The 22,584-nt window shown below is 50.3% G+C and overlaps 1 protein-coding gene and 3 pseudogenes across 3 annotated transcripts in view; all 4 read left to right on the plus strand.

Moving 5' to 3' along the window:
• The window catches only part of GFUS (GDP-L-fucose synthase), a 237,290-nt gene that overhangs the window by 212,406 nt on the left and 2,300 nt on the right, over positions 1-22,584 (plus strand). For 2 of the 3 annotated variants that reach the window (XM_065753224.1, XM_065753226.1), the window contains exons 2-3: positions 21,617-21,783; positions 22,326-22,440. In XM_065753224.1, the coding sequence (XP_065609296.1) occupies positions 21,632-21,783; positions 22,326-22,440 (267 nt within the window). In that variant the 5' untranslated portion in view covers positions 21,617-21,631. Of the gene's footprint in view, positions 1-20,493; positions 20,510-21,616; positions 21,784-22,325; positions 22,441-22,584 lie in introns of those variants that run through there. The other variant, XM_065753225.1, reaches the window with a different exon arrangement.
• Positions 6,105-6,753, plus strand: LOC136058445 (feather keratin 1-like; annotated as a pseudogene).
• LOC136059077 (feather keratin 1-like) lies at positions 10,654-11,522 on the plus strand (annotated as a pseudogene).
• LOC136058582 (feather keratin 1-like) lies at positions 14,529-15,174 on the plus strand (annotated as a pseudogene).

The following is a 22,584-nucleotide window of genomic DNA, read 5'->3' on the forward strand; positions in this document are numbered from 1 at the left end:
CAATGCTCTCACTTGAAAGGTGCGGCCAGTGCTAAATGAACACGTTCTCAAGAGAAGGATGAAAAAAAGCAGAGTTTCTGGAACATCAACACATACCACATGACTCACAACACTACACGATGCAACAGCAGCTCACAACACAGAGATTGGATCCCTCACAGTCCAAATTTGGGGTAAGCATGAGGAACTTGCCTCCAACTACACTTGGTGCCCCCATCACAAGGCTCTGCGCCCAGGCCCTCAGCCAGCTCCAGTCAGTACACTTGTCTAACCCATACCGGCTCTGCATCAGCATGGCTATGGCATAGGAGACCATCTCACATCAAACAATTATAGAATGTCAGAGTGGCGCAGCTTGGAAGAGACTTTAACATCATCTCTTCCGTGTGCTGTATGTCCCAACAGGTCATGCTGACCAGGGCCCTGATCAACGGGGCCTTAAATACCTCCAGGGATGAAGAACCCACAAGTTGACTCAGCCTCTGCATAGCCCAAATCAAGAATTTCTTCACAACATAGACATCAAATTTCTCTTCTTTCCATTAGTGTCCTATCGCTGTAAGCCCATGTGCAGAGCTGGTTCTCCTCCTTCTTGTAAGCTGCCTTCAAGTACTGGAAGGCCACAGTGAGATCTTCCCAGAGCCATCTCTTCTCCACGCTGAATGAGGGCATGCATTGCACTCAGCCGCCATGCCCTTGACAACATGGCCTGAAGCAGCTCACAGCCCGATTAAACAATAAAAACCCAAACCAAAAAAGGACCACAAAACCTCAGCTACACAAACTACCCTCCTCTGTCTACATATACTAAAACTGACAGGGATGGCCCAATGCTGATACTGCACAAAAACATGCTGCCACTCTCCTCCAAAACACAGTTCTCAAACCAAGGCGGTTACCAAGATGCCCACACAACACACCGATGTTGAAGACAGCAAATATGCACAAGGAAAGCAAATGCAGTAAAAGGCAAGCACAGAGTAAATACAATGCAGGTAGCAGCGTCTCGTGCCAAACACACCTGGGAAAACCAGAACAGCCCTTTAAGGATGCCAGGAATGGGGTCCACAACTCACAAAGAGGCCACAGACAACACTATATGAGTAGCTCACGATGGCATCACTAAGCAGACCACATCGCTCCTCCAATGCAGTGGGTTAGTCTTCCAACCACCTACACGAGGTGCGTCTTCCACGTAACTCCACTCACACTCAAAAATGCCAACAGGTTCAAAAGAAAGCAATCACAGCACAAGGAAATGAAAAGGGAGTTTTGTGGCAAGGCAAACACACCCCACCTCATGACTGACCAGGCTGTGGCACGCAACAGCAACCTGCTGCACAATGCTGCCATGCGCAGAAGCTCTCTCCAAGCCCTCGGGCACTCACTCAGCAGCATAAAAGCCGGCCCTAAGACTCACTCCCTCACACCCTTCTCCTGACAACTTCCCTTCTGAGCTCCTCCAGGTGAGCCTGCATACCCTTTGACCCCACCCTCAGCAGCCTTTCTTCTTCCACCCCGAACTCTCCCTGCAGCCCAACACCACATCTCTCCCTGCCTTTGTTTCTCTCTGCACCTGTTCTTATTCCTCCAAAACCCTCTGCTTACCCAATACCCTCTCTTCCAGAGACCCTCCACCCCACAGCCATGTCCTGCTACGACCGCTGCAGCCCCTGCGGACCCACCCCGCTGGCTAACAGCTGCAACGAGCCCTGTGTCAGGCAGTGCCAGGACTCCCAAGTCTTCATCCAGCCTTCCACCGTGGTGGTCACCCTGCCGGGACCCATCCTCAGCTCCTTCCCCCAGAACACCGCCGTCGGATCCTCCTCATCAGCTGCCGTGGGCAGCGCCCTCAGCTCCCAGGGAGTGGCCATCTCCTCTGGCGGCTTCGGCTTTGGAGGCCTGGGCTGCTTAAACAGCGGGAGAGCCCGCTACCCCTGCTAAGGGCCTGCACCCACACCCTCACACCAACCACCACCACCCTGCACGGCGCCTCACTCACTGAGGATGCACCTCTCTGGCACTGAAGGCACATGGCCTCACCAGCCATGAATCCTCTTTTCATGGCACAAAACAAGCAAGCAGGGAACAGCGTCTGGAAACATGACCGCTGTAACTTTCTTCTTCCTTTGCAGCTTTAATTGTAGCCTTCCTACTTGGCAGTCACCAAGTACATCTTCTCCTTAGGTGTTTTTTTCTCAATAAACTTCTCACGCAAGACAGCCTCGTATTCCTCTTCATCCTTTCTTCGCCCAGTGTTCTTTACACTTCACCCGCTACAGAGAATGGCTCTGGCAACTATCAAGTGTTGTCCAGAATTGCCTCCATAACTCCTCTCTAAACCATGTCACCTGCAAGAACATTGGTGGATATCAGATGGCCTTCATTTCATCACATTTTCTGCGCTTCTCCAAAAAGAGTCATATAGTACATTTGCCCTCCAGAACATAGCTGGTTATATCAGTGTGGAAAAACTAACCTGGGTTTGCACAGGAGGATGCTCTATTTCCACCACTTCTCCTTCATTATGGGCTGGGATGTATTTACTGAGAGGATTTCCTTCACCTCCTTTCCAGGAACTCATGTCAGGCCAACCAGCCTGCAGTACCTCACACATTCCTCCTTTTCTTACACATAGGAGTGAGATGAGTCTCTTCCAGGTTTCAGGAACCCCTCCTTATTATCAAGTGCCTCCTAAGATAATTTAATCAGTGTTGTCAAGACACCAGACAGGACTCTCACCACTCATGGGTTAAACCCAGAAGGTTCTTTGGACTTGGAATCACAGAATCACCAAGGCTGGAATAAACCCCTAAGAACATCCAGTCACACTGTCCAACTGTCACCGGGATTTCCCAATAAACCATGTTCCTCAGTACAACATCTCAGTGATTCCTGAACTCGTCCAGGGACTGTGACACCATGACCTCCCAGTGCAGACCTTTCCAGGGCCTGAACACTCCCTCAGAGAAGAAATACTTCCTTGTATCCAACTTGAATCTCCCTTGGTGCTAATTGAGGCCATTCCCTCCAGTCCCCATGCTAGTTACATGGGAGAAGAGACCAAAGCCAACCACACTGCAACCTCCCTTCAGGTAGTTGTAAAGATCCACAGGGTCAGCCCTGAGCCTCCTCTTCTCCAGAAGGAACGAACTCAGCTCCCTCATCCGCTCCTCGTAACATCTGTACTCGAGTTCCCTCATCCAATTTCTTGCCCTTCTCTGGAAACACTCCAGGGCCTCTTTGTCTTTCTGGTAGTGAGCAGCCCGAAACTGAACGCACTACTTGTGTTGCAGCCTCACCAGGGCTGAGAACAGAGGAATGATCACTTCCCCTCTCCTGCTGCCCACACTAGTTCTGACACAGTTCAGGACGCCATTGGCCTAGTTTGTAAACTAGGCACACTGCTGCCTCATGTTCAGCCGAGCTTTAACCAATGCCCCCATGATTTCTCCCCCTACATGGTCTTCCAGCCACATTGCCTCAAGCCTGAACCATTGCCGGGGGATGTTGTGGCCAAAGTGCAGCACCCCGCACTTGGTCTTCTTGAACTTCATCCCATTGGCCTAAGTTCAGCTATAGAGCCTGTCCAGACTGCTCTGCAGGGCTTTCCATCCCCTCCTCCGGTACCACTAAAGCCAAAGGTGAACCTAGTACTGGCGATGATGTTTCAGCAGCACAGAGTGTGACCATTCTAAGTTCTTCCACTGGCAATGCTGGGCCCAATGACCAACCGTGCAGATTCAGCCTATTAGGCTGCCAGGGCACACTGCTGATTAACAATCAATGTGATATCAACCACAACCTTGACACAAAGTTGGGAGGATTTGTCAAACTGCCTGAGGGTAGGGAGGCCCTTCAGAGGGATTTGGATAGGCTGGACAGCTGGGCTGAGCTCAATGGGATGAGGTTCAATAAGGCCAAGTGCCGGGTCCTGCACTTTGGCCACAATAACCCCATGCAATGCTATAGGCTTGGGGCAGAATGGCTTGAAGAATGCAGAGAGGAAAAGGACCTGGGGGTGTTGGTTGATGCTCGGCTCAACATGAGCCGGCAGTGTGCCCAGGTGGCCAAGAAGCCCAACAGCATCCTGGCCTGTATTAGAAATAGTGTAGCCAGCAGGAGCAGGGAGGTGATCATCCCCCTGTACTCAGCTCTGGTACGGCCGCACCTCGAGAACTGTGTTCAGTTTTGGGCCCCCCACTACAAGAAGGACATTGAGGCCCTGGAGCGTGTTCAGAGAAGGGCAACAAAACTGGTGAGGGGTCTGGAGCACAAGTCTTATGAGGAGCGGCTGAGGGAGCTGGGATTGTTTAGTCTGGAGAAGAGGAGGCTCAGAGGAGACCTTATTGGACTCTACCACTTCCGGAAGGGGGGTTGTGGTGAGGAGGGGGTGGGCCTCTTCTCCCAGATAAATAACGACAGGACGAGAGGGAATGGCCACAAGTTGCGCCGGGGAAGATTTAGATTAGACCTGAGGAAGCATTTCTTTTCTGAAAGAGTGGTCAGGCACTGGAATGGCCTGCCTAGGGAGGTGGTTGAGGCACCATCCCTAGCGCTGTTCAAGAAGCGTTTAGATGAGGTGCTAAAGGATTTAATTTAGTAGTTGGGTAGAGATAGTGATAGGAGGATGGTTGGACTAGATGATCTTATAGGTCCTTTCCAACCTTATGAACTTATGAACTTATGAACCTTGTCATCTCTTTCTGTAAGAAGCTTTTATGTCTCCCCTCTCCTTTCATCCTTGAGCACTCAGATATTTATAAGGTATCTCTGTTCCAGGTACAGAATACAGCACTTGGTCTGGTTCAACTTCACGCCGTTGGTAATAGCCCAGACCTCTGCTCAATCAAGAGCTCTCAGCAAGGCCTCCCTAATTCTGAGAGAATAATGCCCCCCTCAGTTACTGTCATGCACAAACTTCTTACTTTGTATGCAGTTGATGCCCGCAAACAGGTCATTTATTATAACATGGAAGACTACAGGCCCAACAATAGAATGCTGGGAAATGACACACCAAACCATCCACCAGCATGATGCAACCACATCTAAAAAAAGCCTTTGAGTTGAATCTGGGAGCCATCAGTTCTCTCTGTGTATTCTATATTTTATAAGATACATGGTGGATATCTGATCCAGAAGGATATGCAGAAAAGCACTATGAATAACTTTGATGAAGACCGTACAAATTCCGCCTATGAGATTCCCTTCGTGAACAGGGTGAGTAGTCGTCTCGAAAACAGAAGTGTTTTCATCTATAAGCCAGGATACATAAAATGCCCAGTACAGCCATCCATAGGTTCATAAGTTCGTTAGGTTGGAAAGGATCATCTAGTCCAACCATCCTCCTATCACCATCCCTACCCACTGAACTACTAAATCAGATCCCTTAGCACCTCATCTAAGCCCACACAGAGAAATAGCCTCAACCACTGACACTCAAAGCAACTGTGGTCCCGTAAATTCCGCTTCAGCCTTCCTGACAAAACCACTCGTGACGAGCTCAAGACTATCTGCTGCATCCTGCTATCACAAACAGCCCTTCTCTGCCTCAATAAGCTACAGTCCCCACAGATGGCCCTGAGCTGAAACTGCACACAAGAGACAACAACCCTATTGCCAAATAAACCCTTAAAGCACAAAAGCAACCAAGGGGCCAGTGCCATATATATGATGGGAAAACAAAGGGCAAAGCACATGGAAAGGGAGTTGGGATGAAGGCAGTCACGAAGAAAACACGATTAAAATGACGGGGTCTCATGCCAAACACACCTGGGAAGTCCAGAGCAGCCTGATAAGGATGCCGGGAAATGAGGTCCCCACCACACAACGCAGTCATAAACCACACAAAGTAAATGCTATGCTGTGGCCACATCCTTGGACCACACCTCTCCTCCAATGCTTTAGAAGTATCTTCCAACCACCATCATGAGAATTGCATTCTGTATATCCTCCAAAATTGTCATTCTCACTTAAAAAGTGCCGACAGGGTCAAAGGAACACATGCACAACACAAGGAAATGAAAAAGGAGCTTTGTGGCAAGGCAAACACACCCCACCTCATGACTGACCAGGCTGTGGCACGCAACAGCAGCTGGCTGCACAATGCTGCCATGCGCAAAGGCTCTCTCCAAGCCCTCGGGCGCTCCCACAGCAGCATAAAAGCCGGCCCTGCATCTCGCTCCCTCACACTCCTCTCCTGACGCCTTCTCCTCTACACTTCTCCAGGTGAGCTTGCAACCCACTGTCCTCCATTACCCACTCTACTTGGCCCAGTTCTACACTCCCTTTCTTCCCCAGCCTCAGCAGCCCTTCTTCTTTCATACAGCCAACCTGCCTGCAGCTCAACACCACCCCTCTTCACTACGGTTGTTTCTCTCTGCACCTGTTCTTATTCCTCCAACACCCTCAGCTTATACAACACCCTCTCTTCCAGAGACCCTCCACCCCACAGCCATGTCCTGCTACGACCTCTGCCGCCCCTGCGGACCCACCCCGCTGGCTAACAGCTGCAACGAGCCCTGTGTCAGGCAGTGCCAGGACTCCCAAGTCGTCATCCAGCCTCCCACCGTGGTGGTCACCCTGCCGGGACCCATCCTCAGCTCCTTCCCCCAGAACACCGCCGTCGGATCCTCCTCATCAGCTGCCGTGGGCAGCGCCCTCAGCTCCCAGGGAGTGGCCATCTCCTCCGGCGGCTTCGGCTTCGGAGGCCTGGGCTGCTTCAACGGCGGGAGAGCCCGCTACCCCTGCTAAGGGCCTGCACCCACACCCTCACACCAACCACCACCACCCTGCACGGCGCCTCACCCACTGAGTATAGACCTCTGTGCTACAGAATGCACATGGCCTCAACAGCCACAACTTCTCTTTTCATGGCGCAAAACAAGCAAGCAGGGAACAGCGTCTGGAAACATGACCACTGTAACTTTCTTCTCTTTTCCATACTTAAATTGTAGCCTTCCTAATTGCAAGTCACCAAGTACATCTTTTCTTTCGCTGTGTTTTTCTCAATAAACTTCTCACGCAAGACAGCCTGATATTCCTCTTCATCCTTTCTTTACTCAATGGTCTTCAGACACTACAGGGAATTGGCCTAGACTGCAACAAGCTGGGAGTAAAACTAGCTAAATAACTTCTCTCCAAACCATCACACCAGCAAGAACACTGACGGATAACAGATTGAATTCATCACATCATAAGATTTTTACACTTCTCAAAAAGTGTCGTATAGTACATTTGCCCTCTAGAACAATGCTGGTCAATTCAGTGTGCCAAAAGTGAGGTGGGTTTGTACAGGAGTGTGCTCTATTTCCACCACTTCTCATCCATTATGTGCAGGGCTGTATTTACTGAAAGGATTTTCTTCACCTCCTTCCCAGGAACTCATGACAATCCTACCAGCCTGCAGTACCTCACACATTCCTTCTTTTCCTACACATAGGACTGTGATGAGTCTCTTCCAGGTTTCAGGAACCTCTCCTCATTATCAAAGGCCTCCTAAGGTAATTGTAATGAGCGTAGTCAAGGCACCAGACAGGACCCTCACCATTCATGGGTTAAACTTAGAAGGTTCTCTGGACTTGGAATCACAGAATCACCAAGGCTGGAATAAACCTCTAAGAACATCCACTCACACTATCCAACTGTCACCCGTATTTTCCACTAAACCACGTTCCTCAGTACAACATTTCAGTGTTTCCTGAACACATCCAGGGACTGTGACACCATCACCTGCCATTGTAGACTTTTCCAGGGTCTGATCAATCCCTCAGAGAAGAAATACTTCCTAGCGTGCAACCTGAATCTCCCTTGGTGCTAATTGAGGCCATTCTCTCCAGTCGTCTTGCTCGTTACATGGGAGAAGAGACCAAAGCCAACCACACTGCAACCTCCCTTCAGGTAGTTGTAGAGAGCCACAATGTCAGCCCTCAGCTAACTCTTCTCCAGACTGAACAATCCTAGCTCCCTCAATTGCTTCTCTTAAGGCTTGTTCTCTAGACTCCTCACCCGACTCCTTGCCCTCCTCAGGACACAATCCAGGGCCTTGGTGTCTTTATTGCGAGTAGCTCAAAACTGAACACAGGACTCGAGGTGCAGCCTCACCAGGACTGAGTACAGAGGGATGATCACTTCCCTGCTCCTGCTGCCCACACTAGTTCTGACACAAGCCAGGATGCCATTGGCCTTCTTGGCTATATGGGCACACTGCTTGCTCATGCTCAGCCGGGCCTTCCCCAATTCCCCCAGGACTGTTTCCTCTACACAGTCTTCCAGCCACATTGCCTCAAAGCTGTAGCATGGGCTGGGATCGTTGTGGCAGAAGTGCAGGGCCTGGCACTTATTTGTGTTGAACTTCATTCCAGTGGCCTCAGTCCAGCTATTCAGGATGTCTAAGCTAGTCCGTAGGTTCTTCCTTCCCCTCCTCCTGTGCCACCAAAGCCAAAGCTGAACACAGTACAGGAGATGATGTTTCAGTGGCACAGAGTATGACAAACCTAAGTTCGTCCACTGGCAATGCTGGTCCCAACAGTGCCGATCCAGCCCATTAGGCTTCCAGGGCACACTGCTGATTCACAGTCAACGTGACATCAACAACAACCTTATCATCTCTTTCTGTGGAGCTGCTTCTATGTCTCCCCTCCCCACATACTCAGATATCTACAGGTAATCCCTGTTCCAGTTACAGAATCCAGCACATCCTCTTGTTAAACTTAATGCCATTGCTCATGGAACACCCCTCACGACTGTGAAGAGCTCGCTGCAAGGCCACACTAATCCTGAGAGAAACAAACCATCCACCATTGTTACTGTCGTCCAAAAATCTTCTTACTCTGTATGGATTTCAGTTCCGCATCCAGGTCACTCAGTAAAACATGCAGCAGGACAGGTCCAAATATGGATCCCTAGGAAATCTGACACCTGACTGGCCACCACTGTGACTATGTCTACTGAAATATCTAATAGATGCCTTTGAGGTGGAGTTGGGAGCCATCAGTTCACTCAATATATTATATGGTGAACATTTTCCACTGTAGGATATGGAGAACAAAGGTCGAATAACTTTGATGAAGATCACAGAAATTAGGCATATGAGGTTCCCAGAGTGAAATAGGTGGGTATTTGTCTCAAAAAAGGAAGTGCCATCATCTCTGAAGCAGGATACCTAGAATGCACAGTCCAGGCTTCCACGGATGCTTTGAATTATCTGCTCCTCTAACAACAAACACACAAACCATATTGCACAAGGGCCAAGCGATGACTTAACTGTAAACAGTACTCCTACTCTGTACTTTGGCCAATTCTTCCATTTGCCCTGACCTCAACGTGCAAGATTGCTCCTAAGGCTTCCAATGCTCTCACTTGAAAGGTGCGGCCAGTGCTAAATGAACACGTTCTCAAGAGAAGGATGAAAAAAAGCAGAGTTTCTGGAACATCAACACATACCACATGACTCACAACACTACACGATGCAACAGCAGCTCACAACACAGAGATTGGATCCCTCACAGTCCAAATTTGGGGTAAGCATGAGGAACTTGCCTCCAACTACACTTGGTGCCCCCATCACAAGGCTCTGCGCCCAGGCCCTCAGCCAGCTCCAGTCAGTACACTTGTCTAACCCATACCGGCTCTGCATCAGCATGGCTATGGCATAGGAGACCATCTCACATCAAACAATTATAGAATGTCAGAGTGGCGCAGCTTGGAAGAGACTTTAACATCATCTCTTCCGTGTGCTGTATGTCCCAACAGGTCATGCTGACCAGGGCCCTGATCAACGGGGCCTTAAATACCTCCAGGGATGAAGAACCCACAAGTTGACTCAGCCTCTGCATAGCCCAAATCAAGAATTTCTTCACAACATAGACATCAAATTTCTCTTCTTTCCATTAGTGTCCTATCGCTGTAAGCCCATGTGCAGAGCTGGTTCTCCTCCTTCTTGTAAGCTGCCTTCAAGTACTGGAAGGCCACAGTGAGATCTTCCCAGAGCCATCTCTTCTCCACGCTGAATGAGGGCATGCATTGCACTCAGCCGCCATGCCCTTGACAACATGGCCTGAAGCAGCTCACAGCCCGATTAAACAATAAAAACCCAAACCAAAAAAGGACCACAAAACCTCAGCTACACAAACTACCCTCCTCTGTCTACATATACTAAAACTGACAGGGATGGCCCAATGCTGATACTAAACAAAAACAAGGCGGTTACCAAGATGCCCACACAACACACCGATGTTGAAGACAGCAAATATGCACAAGGAAAGCAAATGCAGTAAAAGGCAAGCACAGAGTAAATACAATGCAGGTAGCAGCGTCTCGTGCCAAACACACCTGGGAAAACCAGAACAGCCCTTTAAGGATGCCAGGAATGGGGTCCACACCTCACAAAGAGGCCACAGACAACACTATATGAGTAGCTCACGATGGCATCACTAAGCAGACCACATCACTCCTCCAATGCAGTGGGTTAGTCTTCCAACCACCTACACGAGGTGCGTCTTCCACGTAACTCCACTCACACTCAAAAATGCCAACAGGTTCAAAAGAAAGCAATCACAGCACAAGGAAATGAAAAGGGAGTTTTGTGGCAAGGCAAACACACCCCACCTCATGACTGACCAGGCTGTGGCACGCAACAGCAACCTGCTGCACAATGTTGCCATGCGCAGAAGCTCTCTCCAAGCCCTCGGGCACTCACTCAGCAGCATAAAAGCCGGCCCTAAGACTCACTCCCTCACACCCTTCTCCTGACAACTTCCCTTCTGAGCTCCTCCAGGTGAGCCTGCATACCCTTTGACCCCACCCTCAGCAGCCTTTCTTCTTCCACCCCGAACTCTCCCTGCAGCCCAACACCACATCTCTCCCTGCCTTTGTTTCTCTCTGCACCTGTTCTTATTCCTCCAAAACCCTCTGCTTACCCAATACCCTCTCTTCCAGAGACCCTCCACCCCACAGCCATGTCCTGCTACGACCGCTGCAGCCCCTGCGGACCCACCCCGCTGGCTAACAGCTGCAACGAGCCCTGTGTCAGGCAGTGCCAGGACTCCCAAGTCTTCATCCAGCCTTCCACCGTGGTGGTCACCCTGCCGGGACCCATCCTCAGCTCCTTCCCCCAGAACACCGCCGTCGGATCCTCCTCATCAGCTGCCGTGGGCAGCGCCCTCAGCTCCCAGGGAGTGGCCATCTCCTCCGGCGGCTTCGGCTTCGGAGGCCTGGGCTGCTTGAACAGCGGGAGAGCCCGCTACCCCTGCTAAGGGCCTGCACCCACACCCTCACACCAACCACCACCACCCTGCACGGCGCCTCACTCACTGAGGCTGCACCTCTCTGGCACTGAAGGCACATGGCCTCACCAGCCATGAATCCTCTTTTCATGGCACAAAACAAGCAAGCAAAGAACAGCGTCTGGAAACATGACCACTGTAACTTTCTTCTTCCTTTGCAGCTTTAATTGTAGCCTTCCTACTTGGCAGTCACCAAGTACATCTTCTCCTTAGGTGTTTTTTTCTCAATAAACTTCTCACGCAAGGCAGCCTCGTATTCCTCTTCATCCTTTCTTCGCCCAGTGTTCTTTACACTTCACCCGCTACAGAGAATGGCTCTGGCAACTATCAAGTGTTGTCCAGAATTGCCTCCATAACTCCTCTCTAAACCATGTCACCTGCAAGAACATTGGTGGATATCAGATGGCCTTCATTTCATCACATTTTCTGCACTTCTCCAAAAAGAGTCATATAGTACATTTGCCCTCCAGAACATAGCTGGTTATATCAGTGTGGAAAAACTGACCTGGGTTTGTACAGGAGGGTGCTCTATTTCCACCACTTCTCCTTCATTATGGGCTGGGATGTATTTACTGAGAGGATTTCCTTCACCTCCTTTCCAGGAACTCATGTCAGGCCAACCAGCCTGCAGTACCTCACACATTTCTCCTTTTCTTACACATAGGAGTGGGATGAGTCTCTTCCAGGTTTCAGGAACCCCTCCTTATTATCAAGTGCCTCCTAAGATAATTTAATCAGTGTTGTCAAGACACCAGACAGGACTCTCACCATTCATGGGTTAAACCCAGAAGGTTCTTTGGACTTGGAATCACAGAATCACCAAGGCTGGAATAAACCCCTAAGAACATCCAGTCACACTGTCCAACTGTCACCGGGATTTCCCAATAAACCATGTTCCTCAGTACAACATCTCAGTGATTCCTGAACTCGTCCAGGGACTGTGACACCATGACCTCCCAGTGCAGACCTTTCCAGGGCCTGATCACTCCCTCAGAGAAGAAATACTTCCTTGTATCCAACTTGAATCTCCCTTGGTGCTAATTGAGGCCATTCCCTCCAGTCCCCATGCTAGTTACATGGGAGAAGAGACCAAAGCCAACCACACTGCAACCTCCCTTCAGGTAGTTGTAGAGATGCAGAGGGTCAGCCCTCAGCCTCCTCTTCTCCAGAAGGAACGAACTCAGCTCCCTCATCCGCTCCTCGTAACATCTGTACTCGAGTTCCCTCATCCAATTTCTTGCCCTTCTCTGGAAACACTCCAGGGCCTCTTTGTCTTTCTGGTAGTGAGCAGCCCAAAACTGAATGCACTACTTGTGTTGCAGCCTCACCAGGGCTGAGAACAGTGGAATGATCACTTCCCCTCTCCTGCTACCCACACTAGTTCTGACACAGTTCAGGATGCCATTGGCCTAGTTTGTAAACTAGGCACACTGCTGCCTCATGTTCAGCCGAGCTTTAACCAATGCCCCCATGATTTCTCCCCCTACATGGTCTTCCAGCCACATTGTTTCAAGCCTGAACCATTGCCTGGGGATGTTGTGGCCAAAGTGCAGCACCCCGCACTTGGTCTTCTTGAACCTCATCCCATTGGCCTAAGTTCAGCTATAGAGCCTGTCCAGACTGCTCTGCAGGGCTTTCCATCCCCTCCTCCGGTACCACTGAAGTCAAAGGTGAACCCAGTACTGGCGATGATGTTTCAGCAGCACAGAGTGTGACCATTCTAAGTTCTTCCACTGGCAATGCTGGGCCCAATGACCAACAGTACAGATTCAGCCTATTAGGCTGCCAGGGCACACTGCTGATTAACAATCAATTTGACATCAACCACAACCTTGTCATCTCTTTCTGTAAAAAGCTTTTATGTCTCCCCTCTCCTTTCATCCTTGAGCACTCAGATATTTATAAGGTATCTCTGTTCCAGGTACAGAATACAGCACTTGGTCTGGTTCAACTTCATGCCGTTGGTAATAGCCCAGACCTCTGCTCAATCAAGAGCTCTCAGCAAGGCCTCCCTAATTCTGAGAGAATAATGCCCCCCTCAGTTACTGTCATGCACAAACTTCTTACTTTGTATGCAGTTGATGCCCGCAAACAGGTCATTTATTATAACATGGAAGACTACAGGCCCAACAATAGAATGCTGGGAAATGACACACCAAACCATCCACCAGCGTGATGCAACCACATCTAATAAAAGCCTTTGAGTTGAATCTGGGAGCCATCAGTTCTCTCTGTGTATTCTATATTTTATAAGATACATGGTGGATATCTGATCCAGAAGGATATGCAGAAAAGCACTATGAATAACTTTGATGAAGACCGTACAAATTCCGCCTATGAGATTCCCTTCGTGAACAGGGTGAGTAGTCGTCTCGAAAACAGAAGTGTTTTCATCTATAAACCAGGATACATAAAATGCCCAGTACAGCCATCCATAGGTTCATAGGTTCGTTAGGTTGGAAAGGATCATCTAGTCCAACCATCCTCCTATCACCATCCCTACCCACTGAACTACTAAATCAGATCCCTTAGCACCTCATCTAAGCCCACACAGAGAAATAGCCTCAACCACTGACACTGAAAGCAACTGTGGTCCCGTAAATTCTGCTTCAGCCTTCCTGACAAAACCACTCGTGACGAGCTCAAGACTATCTGCTGCATCCTGCTATCACAAACAGCCCTTCTCTGCCTCAATAAGCTACAGTCCCCACAGATGGCCCTGAGCTGAAACTGCACACAAGAGACAACAACCCTATTGCCAAATAAACCCTTAAAGCACAAAGGCAACCAAGGGGCCAGTGCCATATATATGATGGGAAAACAAAGGGCAAAGCACATGGAAAGGGAATTGGGATGAAGGCAGTCACGAAGAAAACACGATTAAAATGACGGGGTCTCATGCCAAACACACCTGGGAAGTCCAGAGCAGCCTGATAAGGATGCCAGGAAATGAGGTCCCCACCACACAACGCAGTCATAAACCACACAACATAAATGCTATGCTGTGGCCACATCCTTGGACCACACCTCTCCTCCAATGCTTTAGAAGTATCTTCCAACCACCATCATGAGAATTGCATTCTGTATATCCACCAAAATTGTCATTCTCACTTAAAAAGTGCCGACAGGGTCAAAGGAACACATGCACAACACAAGGAAATGAAAAAGGAGCTTTGTGGCAAGGCAAACACACCCCAGCTCATGACTGACCAGGCTGTGGCACGCAACAGCAGCTGGCTGCACAATGCTGCCATGCGCAGAGGCTCTCTACATGCCCTCGGGCACTCACACAGCAGCATAAAAGCAGGCCCTGCACCTCGCTCTTTCACACTCTTCTGACGCCTTCTCTTCTACACTTCTCCAGGTGAGCCTGCACCCCACTGCCCTCCTTTACCCACTCTACTTGGCCCAGCTCAACACTCCCTTTCTTCCCCAGCCTCAGCAGCCCTTCTTCTTTCATACAGCCAACCTGCCTGCAGCCCAACACCACCCCTCTTCACTACGGTTGTTTCTCTCTGCACCTGTTCTTATTCCTCCAACACCCTCAGCTTATACAACAGCCTCTCTTCCAGAGATCCTCCACCCCACAGCCATGTCCTGCTACGACCTCTGCCGCCCCTGCGGACCCACCCCGCTGGCTAACAGCTGCAACGAGCCCTGTGTCAGGCAGTGCCAGGACTCCCAAGTCTTCATCCAGCCTCCCACTGTGGTGGTCACCCTGCCGGGACCCATCCTCAGCTCCTTCCCCCAGAACACCGCCGTCGGATCCTCCTCATCAGCTGCCGTGGGCAGCGCCCTCAGCTCCCAGGGAGTGGCCATCTCCTCCGGCAGCTTCGGCTTCGGAGGCCTGGGCTGCTTCAACGGCGGGAGAGCTCGCTACCCCTGCTAAGGGCCTGCACCCACAGCCTCACAACAACCACCACCACCCTGCAGGGTGCCTCACACTCTTAAGATGCACCTCTTTTCCATTGATGGTGCGTTGCCTCATCATGTTGTCAACCATGGCTCTGCATTCATGATGGCAAAGAAGCAGACACGGATGAATACCAGAGATTACACTGCATGTAATCATGGCCTGTGAAAAATTACATCTTCTTCTACACTCTTTTCTACATCCTTCTCTTATTTTGAAAGGAGGCTGATGGTCAGAGCACACACATTTCAGACCATGGCCCTTTCTCTTAGCGCTCCTCCCTTCTCTTTTGTGTTCTTCAATAAAATTCTAATGCCTGCCAGCCTCAGATGCTTCTCCTTCCTTTCTTTGCTCATTGATTTCCCATTTCAACCAGTACAAAGACATAGCTCTAGAGTCCATCAGGGTGGGTGAAAATGACCTCAAAAACCTTCCCACACTGGGATGTTACCAACAAGAACTCAGGAGTACACTGGCTGGAATTTCATCATGTCACTCATTATTAACCACCAAATAAAATGTGGGCACATGAAGGCTGTTCTGAATACATCTTCTTAAACAACTTAACACGCTCAAGCACACACTAGACCTGCTTTCCTGTGGGGACAGGATTCTGTCAGTATCAGAAAAAATACAGAATCATTTACTTCTTAAGGGCCCTCTAGAAAACAGGTACTAGAAGTGCCCACTTTAAGCACAGTCCAGTGTAGCAGGTTGTTCAGGATCAAGTCTGTTTGGTTTTCTAGTATCTGCCACTACTAAAACTTCAAAAATTATCTGGGTAACCTGTTCTACTTCTTGTCTAACCTCACAGTTTCCAAGGATATCTCAAGTCTTGTCAGTGGAGTCCACTGAGCTTTGTCTTGGCAGCAGGAAGTAATGGTTCCTGGGTCGTGCATGACAAGAACTCTAAGTCACAGAATCATTAAGGTTGGAAAGCACTCCAAGATCACCAAGTTCAACCCCAACCCATCCATACTATGCCCACTGAACACATCCCTCAGTGCTGCATCTTCTCAGTTTTTTAACACATCCAGGTATGGTGACTCCACAACCTCCCTGAGCAGCCCATTTCAAAGCCTGACCACTCTTACACAGAAGAAGTTCTCTCTAATATCCAACCTGAACCCCCTCTGGCACAATTTAAGGCCATTATCTCTCATCCTATTGCTCTTCTCTGGGAGAAGAGGCTGACTCCCTCCTCGACACAACCTTCTTTCAGGTAGTTGTAGAGAGCTTTCATCTCCACCTCCTCTTCTTCAGACTGAACAATCCCAGTTCTCTCAGTGTCCCCCTCCAGACTCTTCACAGCTTCACTGCCCTCCTCTGGACACACTCCAGGGCCTCAGTGTCTTTCTTCTAGTGAGAGGCCCAAAATTAAACACAGTACGTGAGGTGCGACCTCAACAGTGTCAAGTGCAGGGGGATGTTATTCTTCCTTATTGCACTCTACCACTTCCTGAAGGGGGGTTGTGGTGAGGAGGGGGTGGGCCTCTTCTCCCTGATAAATAATGACAGGACGAGAGGGAATGGCCACAAGTTGTGCCGGGGAAGATTTAGATTAGACCTGAGGAAACATTTTTTTTCTGAAAGAGTGGTCAGGCACTGGAATGGCCTGCCTAGGGAGGTGGGTGAGGCACCATCCCTAGCGCTGTTCAAGAAGCGTTTAGATGAGGTGCTAAGGGATTTGATTTAGTAGTTGGGTAGGGATAGTGACAGGAGGATGGTTGGACTAGATGATCTTGTAGATCCTTTCCAACCTTATGAACCTATGAACCTATGTTCACCTCCCTGGTCCTGCTGCTACACAGGGATTAGGGCACTTCCCCTGTGCCACCCTCCCAAGCTGGGACAGCAAATGCTGGTATCTGAGTAGCAAGCACACCTCCCAACTTGCCCATCACCAATGTCGCTCACTTTTTCATCTCTCTTAATATATATATTTTTTGCTTTCTTTAATTCCTGCTGTGCAGGATGGCTCCTGAAAAACAGGTGAGCTGAAAAGTGAAAGGCTTGCAGTCTCCAGGGCAATTGGCAGAACTGCAATATTCATCAAAAGCAAATTAAGAGAACCTCTCCAGAGCAGCTGGAGTCCAATGCACAGCTGGAGTCGGCCTCATTTCAAAGATGAAACTTCTACCTGGGAACAAAGCCCTTTCCTGGAATCAAAACCAAGCAACACCTGCCTGGGAGCCAGGCAAGGAATGCTGTAATGGGCTCAGATCTGTTCGACTTTTTCATACCATGATTCAATGCAAACATCTCATCAGCCCTGGAGACATGCTCCATTGTCCTGGAGGGGTTTATTTCAGGTTTGTTTTATAGTAAATTCTAATCAATGTAAGAAAAGAAAAGAAAAAAAATCACATCATACCTGCTTTTATCAGAGAGGGTTGCTTACCTTTGTAGTTCAGCCAACTCAGCGTCAGCCCCTGGACTGGAATGGTGCAGACCTCACCTCCCTGCAGCCCTGCTACGTGCCTGAGCAGCTGGGCCCTCCGGGATGCCAGAGAATGTCTGAGCCTCAACTTGCTCCAGAGCCTCTCAGTTTGGGTACACTCAGCTCAGACAGGTTTGGAAAGCACTTGGGAAGAGCTCAAAGCCACACTGTCCTCCACCACCCAGACCGCCGTTGCTCCTGGAAGTGTGGATGGACCACCACATGCTTCTCTCACATCTGTCCTCAACCAGCAACCCCATGGAATCCGGAGACCATGTCACTTCGGCTGTCCTCTTGCTCAACCCGTCTGCCTTCTTCATGCCTCATCCTTAGGTGAACCCACGGCAGGCACACAACAGGAGGGACCTGCTGGAGGAGGTCCACCTTCAGCCTCCCAAGCTAGAGGTTGGGGTGTGGTTGGCCCCACACCCAGTGTCTGATCCCATTGTGACTCTCAGCCACCCCAGAACTCCACAACTGTCATAAAGCAGTCATGGTGACCAAGTGTGACCATGGTGGGCAAGCATGGTCTTTCCCTTGCCTCTCTCCTTCAAGAGGGCTGAAGGACCAAATGTGAAGTGATGACAATGGTGACATTGCATAACAAAATCTTCCCGTCCCATGAATTTGCATCAGGTTTATTCCTTTCTCAACCCAAGTCCAGAAAATTTCCATTTGAATTGCAACTGGCTCCTATTTCCTATGCAGAGAAACCTCCATTTCTAGGAAAAACCACAGCTGTTGTCCTTGACTCATCATTTTGTGCTCGCATTCACACTGGTTCCTTGAATCAACATTGCAAGCTGGTTTCCATTCCAGGACAGGACGCATTTGAGCAGCCTGTATCCACTTTCCCAGGAGGAAAGACCAGGGCTGGAGACGACCAGACAGTTGGAGAGAAATAGGTCACCCAGAAGGAAGCTTCCTTGCAGAGATGACACAGCAGTTCTCTAGCTTTGACAAAGTCACCCAGCTTCTGCCTTGCCTGATACAAGATCTGCTTTGTGCCACACAGGAAGCATCTCAACATAAGGATCTTCTCCATGCTTTCATCCTTAGCTTGACAGATCTTGCTAGATTATGTAAAAAGCCAAATTTTCAGAGCCACGAGTCTGCCCCATCCTGTGTGGTCACTGCACATTTACAACTCTCCTTGTGATTTTCCTTCATGCCCCAACATTACTTGGGTAATTGGCTCTATAATTAGCATCTTCAAACCCAGCACCACAGTTATTCAGGACGGCGGCGTGATCTGGGCTCTGGCTTTAGCTGAGTGTGGCAATTCCTCAGCAGAAACATGAGTTACCCAGGATTATGCTCCGAAGTTCCCAGTAGAAAGCTGTTCTCCTCCCACTGGCACCTGGAAAATCTTCCTCAGCTTTTCTGCATTTCCCTGGCTTGGCTAATTTGATTGCAGCTGTAATTCATCCCCATGCCTTGGGCTGAGGCAGGTAGAGGGGACACGCAGGAAACACCAAAATGAGTTGTTTTCTTGGCGTCTGGTGGAGGATGAAAGATGGGATGATGTCTGCAGGGCAAACGAAGGATTTTCTTGCATGGAGAGGCAGCTTCAGCCCTCAGCATCTCATTGTAGGCTCCACACGTGAAATGGGTGCATCCATGGGATATGTCCTGGGAAGAGGGGAGGTTTGAGTTAGATATTAGGAAAAATTTACTCTTTGAAAGAGCAGTCAGGCATTGGAACAGGCTGTCCAGGGAGGTGGTGGAGTCACTATCCCTGGAAGTGTTTAGGAAACATGGAGGTGTGGCCCTTGGGGACACTGTTAGTGAGCACGGTGTGGATGGGTTGGGGTTAGACTTGGTGATCTTGGAGGTCTTCACCCCAAAATGCCCCTCCATGGAGGGTCCAACCTGCAGGTTCATCCTATGGAGTGAGCATGCAGGAACCCATAGCCCTGGTTGTGGCGACATGTGTGGATGTGGGACGTGGTTTGGTGGGGATGGGTTGGGGTTGGACTTGGTGACCTTGGAGGTCTTTTCCAACCTATGATCCTATGACTCTGTGACATGCTGGGACTCACCCAGCTGGGAAAGGGGATGGATGGGACATGGCTGGACATGTGACAACCAACACAAGGTGGCATCCTTTGATATGCTGGGGACAAAACAGCCCTCAAGGAAGGGGTTAAACTGGTTTTCCTTGGTTATTTCCAACAAGAAAAGAGCATGTTCCTCTTCCAAGTCCCAGGCACTGGAAAGGAAGAGGGAGAAAAGGACTTAAAAGCCATGAGATCTTATTATCCCTCCACAATGAGACCACATCTCCTTGGGAGGAGATTCTTTGCTGGGTTTCCCTTAGTCCCATTCTTCAGCATTTTAATTAATTGAGAGCGGCGCCTTTGCTCAGCAGAAATCCCACAGCTGGAGGGGCTTTGAAACCTCCTCCCCACACACCAGAGCGCTCTCTGCTCGTTTATAATCTCCTCAGTAAGCGTGTTAAAGGTGGTTAAGCCTTTGCCAATTGAAATCCCTTTTGCAGAGCTGAGCGTTAGGGAGGAGGGGGATGGATCCTGTGCACCCTTTTCCCTGCAGCAAGATGGCATCTCGGGGTGCACGTGGGAATTCGGGGTGCACAAGTGGCTGTGCATACACAGGCGTGTTTGCAGCCAGCTGCCACGCACATGGTCAGCGCACATGTGTGCACACGTGTATACACGGGGGTGTTTGCAGCCAGCTGCTATGCACGCGTGTGCATGCATGCAGGCGTGTGTGCTTGCAGCCGGCTGCCACGCACGTGTGTTCAGTGCACATGTGTGCACGCACGGGGATGTTTGCAGCCAGCTGCAAGCGTACGTGTGCACTTTAGGTGCCGGACTGCATTTCCCGAGGATCCGAGCGGCGGTGGTGACGGTACGGGGTGGGGGGGAGGGGGGGAGGTTGGGGAGGAGTGAAGCTGCAGGAAGCGCGGCTGCAGCGGAACCCGAGCCCGAACCGAAAGGTGCGGACAGAGGTAGACCCCCATAGGCGGGGGGAGGGGGGACTCCAACATGGGATGGAGATACAGGGGTGAGGTGGGACCCCCCCGCCCCACGTGGGGGTGGAAGGGGGGGGGGGGGGGCACAGCTGGGGGTACCCCTCTCAAAGTGTGATTTGATTGGGAGTAGAGAGCACCCCCTATCCTACAGGGAGGTGAGAGAGGGGACCCAAGGGGGTGATGTAGGGGTCGGGGCACACCAGGATGGGTTGGGCAGAGAGGAGGGAGGGGAAAACCCCATTGTGGGGGTGAGGCCCGAGGTGGGACCCTCTGACAAGGAATAGGGGAGCTGGTGGGGGTCTGCGGGCATTTAGGAACTGGGAGGGCAACAACAGGGTTGGGGGTGCAGGAGGGTGTGGGGGTACCGACAAGGGATTTGAGGTGTGCAGCTCTGGAATTGGGGTTGCAGGGCAATGTGGGGTGTTGACGTGGGATTTGGGGTGTGCAGCTCTAGGATTGGGGTACAGCCATGGGATTGGAGTTGCAAGGGGGTACGGGGGTGCTGACATGAGATTTGGGGTGTGCGGCTCTGGGATCGGGGTACACAGGAAGGTGTAAGGGTGATGACATAACATTTGGGGTGTGTGTGTGGGGAGGTGCAGCTCGGGGACTGGGGTACACAGGAGGATGTGGAGGTGCTGACTTGGGATCGGGGGTGCAGAGGGCTGTACCTGTTTTGGGGTGCAGGGGACAGACGTATTCTCCGCAGCCATTTCCGGGAGGCTGTGCCGGCCACGTGGCAGCACCGGACAGGTTTCGTTAATTAGCAACTGCAGATGAGGAGAGTTTTACTGCCCGGGGACCATCGCTGGCAGGCACATCTCTTTCCTTTTCCTTTTCTTTGCTTTTGCAGAAACAGCTTCAACCCTGAAAACATAATCCCATTAATTTGGCTCTCCTGCCAGGGTTGGGGGTGCTCTATGGGTGTATCGTCCCCCCCCCCCACAAAGGTGGTACTGCCTTATTCCCCTTTCTTCCACCAGCACAGTGCTTTGGTCATGACAGAGGCTAAGGGAACAAAGCCCAAACGTATCCTGGTGACAGGAGGCACTGGTTTGGTGGGCAGAGCCATCCAGGAGGTGGTGGCCAATGGTGAGGGGCAGCCAGATGAGGAGTGGGTCTTCGTGTCCTCCAGAGATGCTGACTTGACGTGAGTCTTGGAGAACCCCAACAACCTTTTGCCCCACACTGCAGTAATAGAATGGGTTGGGGTGGAAGGGATCCTAAAGATCACAGAATCCCAGAATGGCTTGGGGTGGAAGGATTGTTAAAGATCGTAGAATTGTTGTATTAGATGGGACATTCAGGATCCTAAAACCAGAGGATGGTTCTATGCCCAGAGAGGTGGTATGGTCACTGTCTCTGAAGGCCTTCAAGAAGAGGGTAGATGTGGCACCTGGGGACATAGTTTGGTGGGCATGGTGGGGTGGGAAGACAGTTGGACTTGATAATCTTGGCGATCTTTTCCAACTTAAATGATGGCTTGGCTTAAAAATTGTATCATTGTAGGATGGCTGGGTTGGGAGGGTCCTTAAAGATCATGGACTGGTTTAGATGGAAGGGGTCTTAAAGACCATAGAGCCACAGAATGGTGTATTTAATATGTGGTTCCCAAAGCAATTCCTGTTCACTCAATACAACCCAGGCAAGCCAAAAGTTTGGACACTCATCCAGTGAACTTTCTCCCTTTAGGAGTGCTGCAGAGACCAAAGCCCTCTTTGAGAAGCATAAACCCACCCATGTCATCCATCTGGCTGCCATGGTTGGGGGCCTCTTCAAAAACATCCGCTGCAATCTGGATTTTTGGGTGAGCAGCTGGCAGTTGGGTCCTGGAGAACTTTGCCCTCCCCGAGCTTGCTCTTGTTTCTACAGTCATTAATGAGCCACCACTCATGGGGTTTGGTGGTTCCACCATCTTTTTGTGGATGATGCTGACAAATGTCTGTGTGTC

Source organism: Cyrtonyx montezumae, unplaced genomic scaffold (genome assembly GCF_038088225.1).
Source record: "Cyrtonyx montezumae isolate F1298 unplaced genomic scaffold, pur_monq_1.0 scaffold_8, whole genome shotgun sequence".
NCBI lineage: Eukaryota > Metazoa > Chordata > Aves > Galliformes > Odontophoridae > Cyrtonyx > Cyrtonyx montezumae.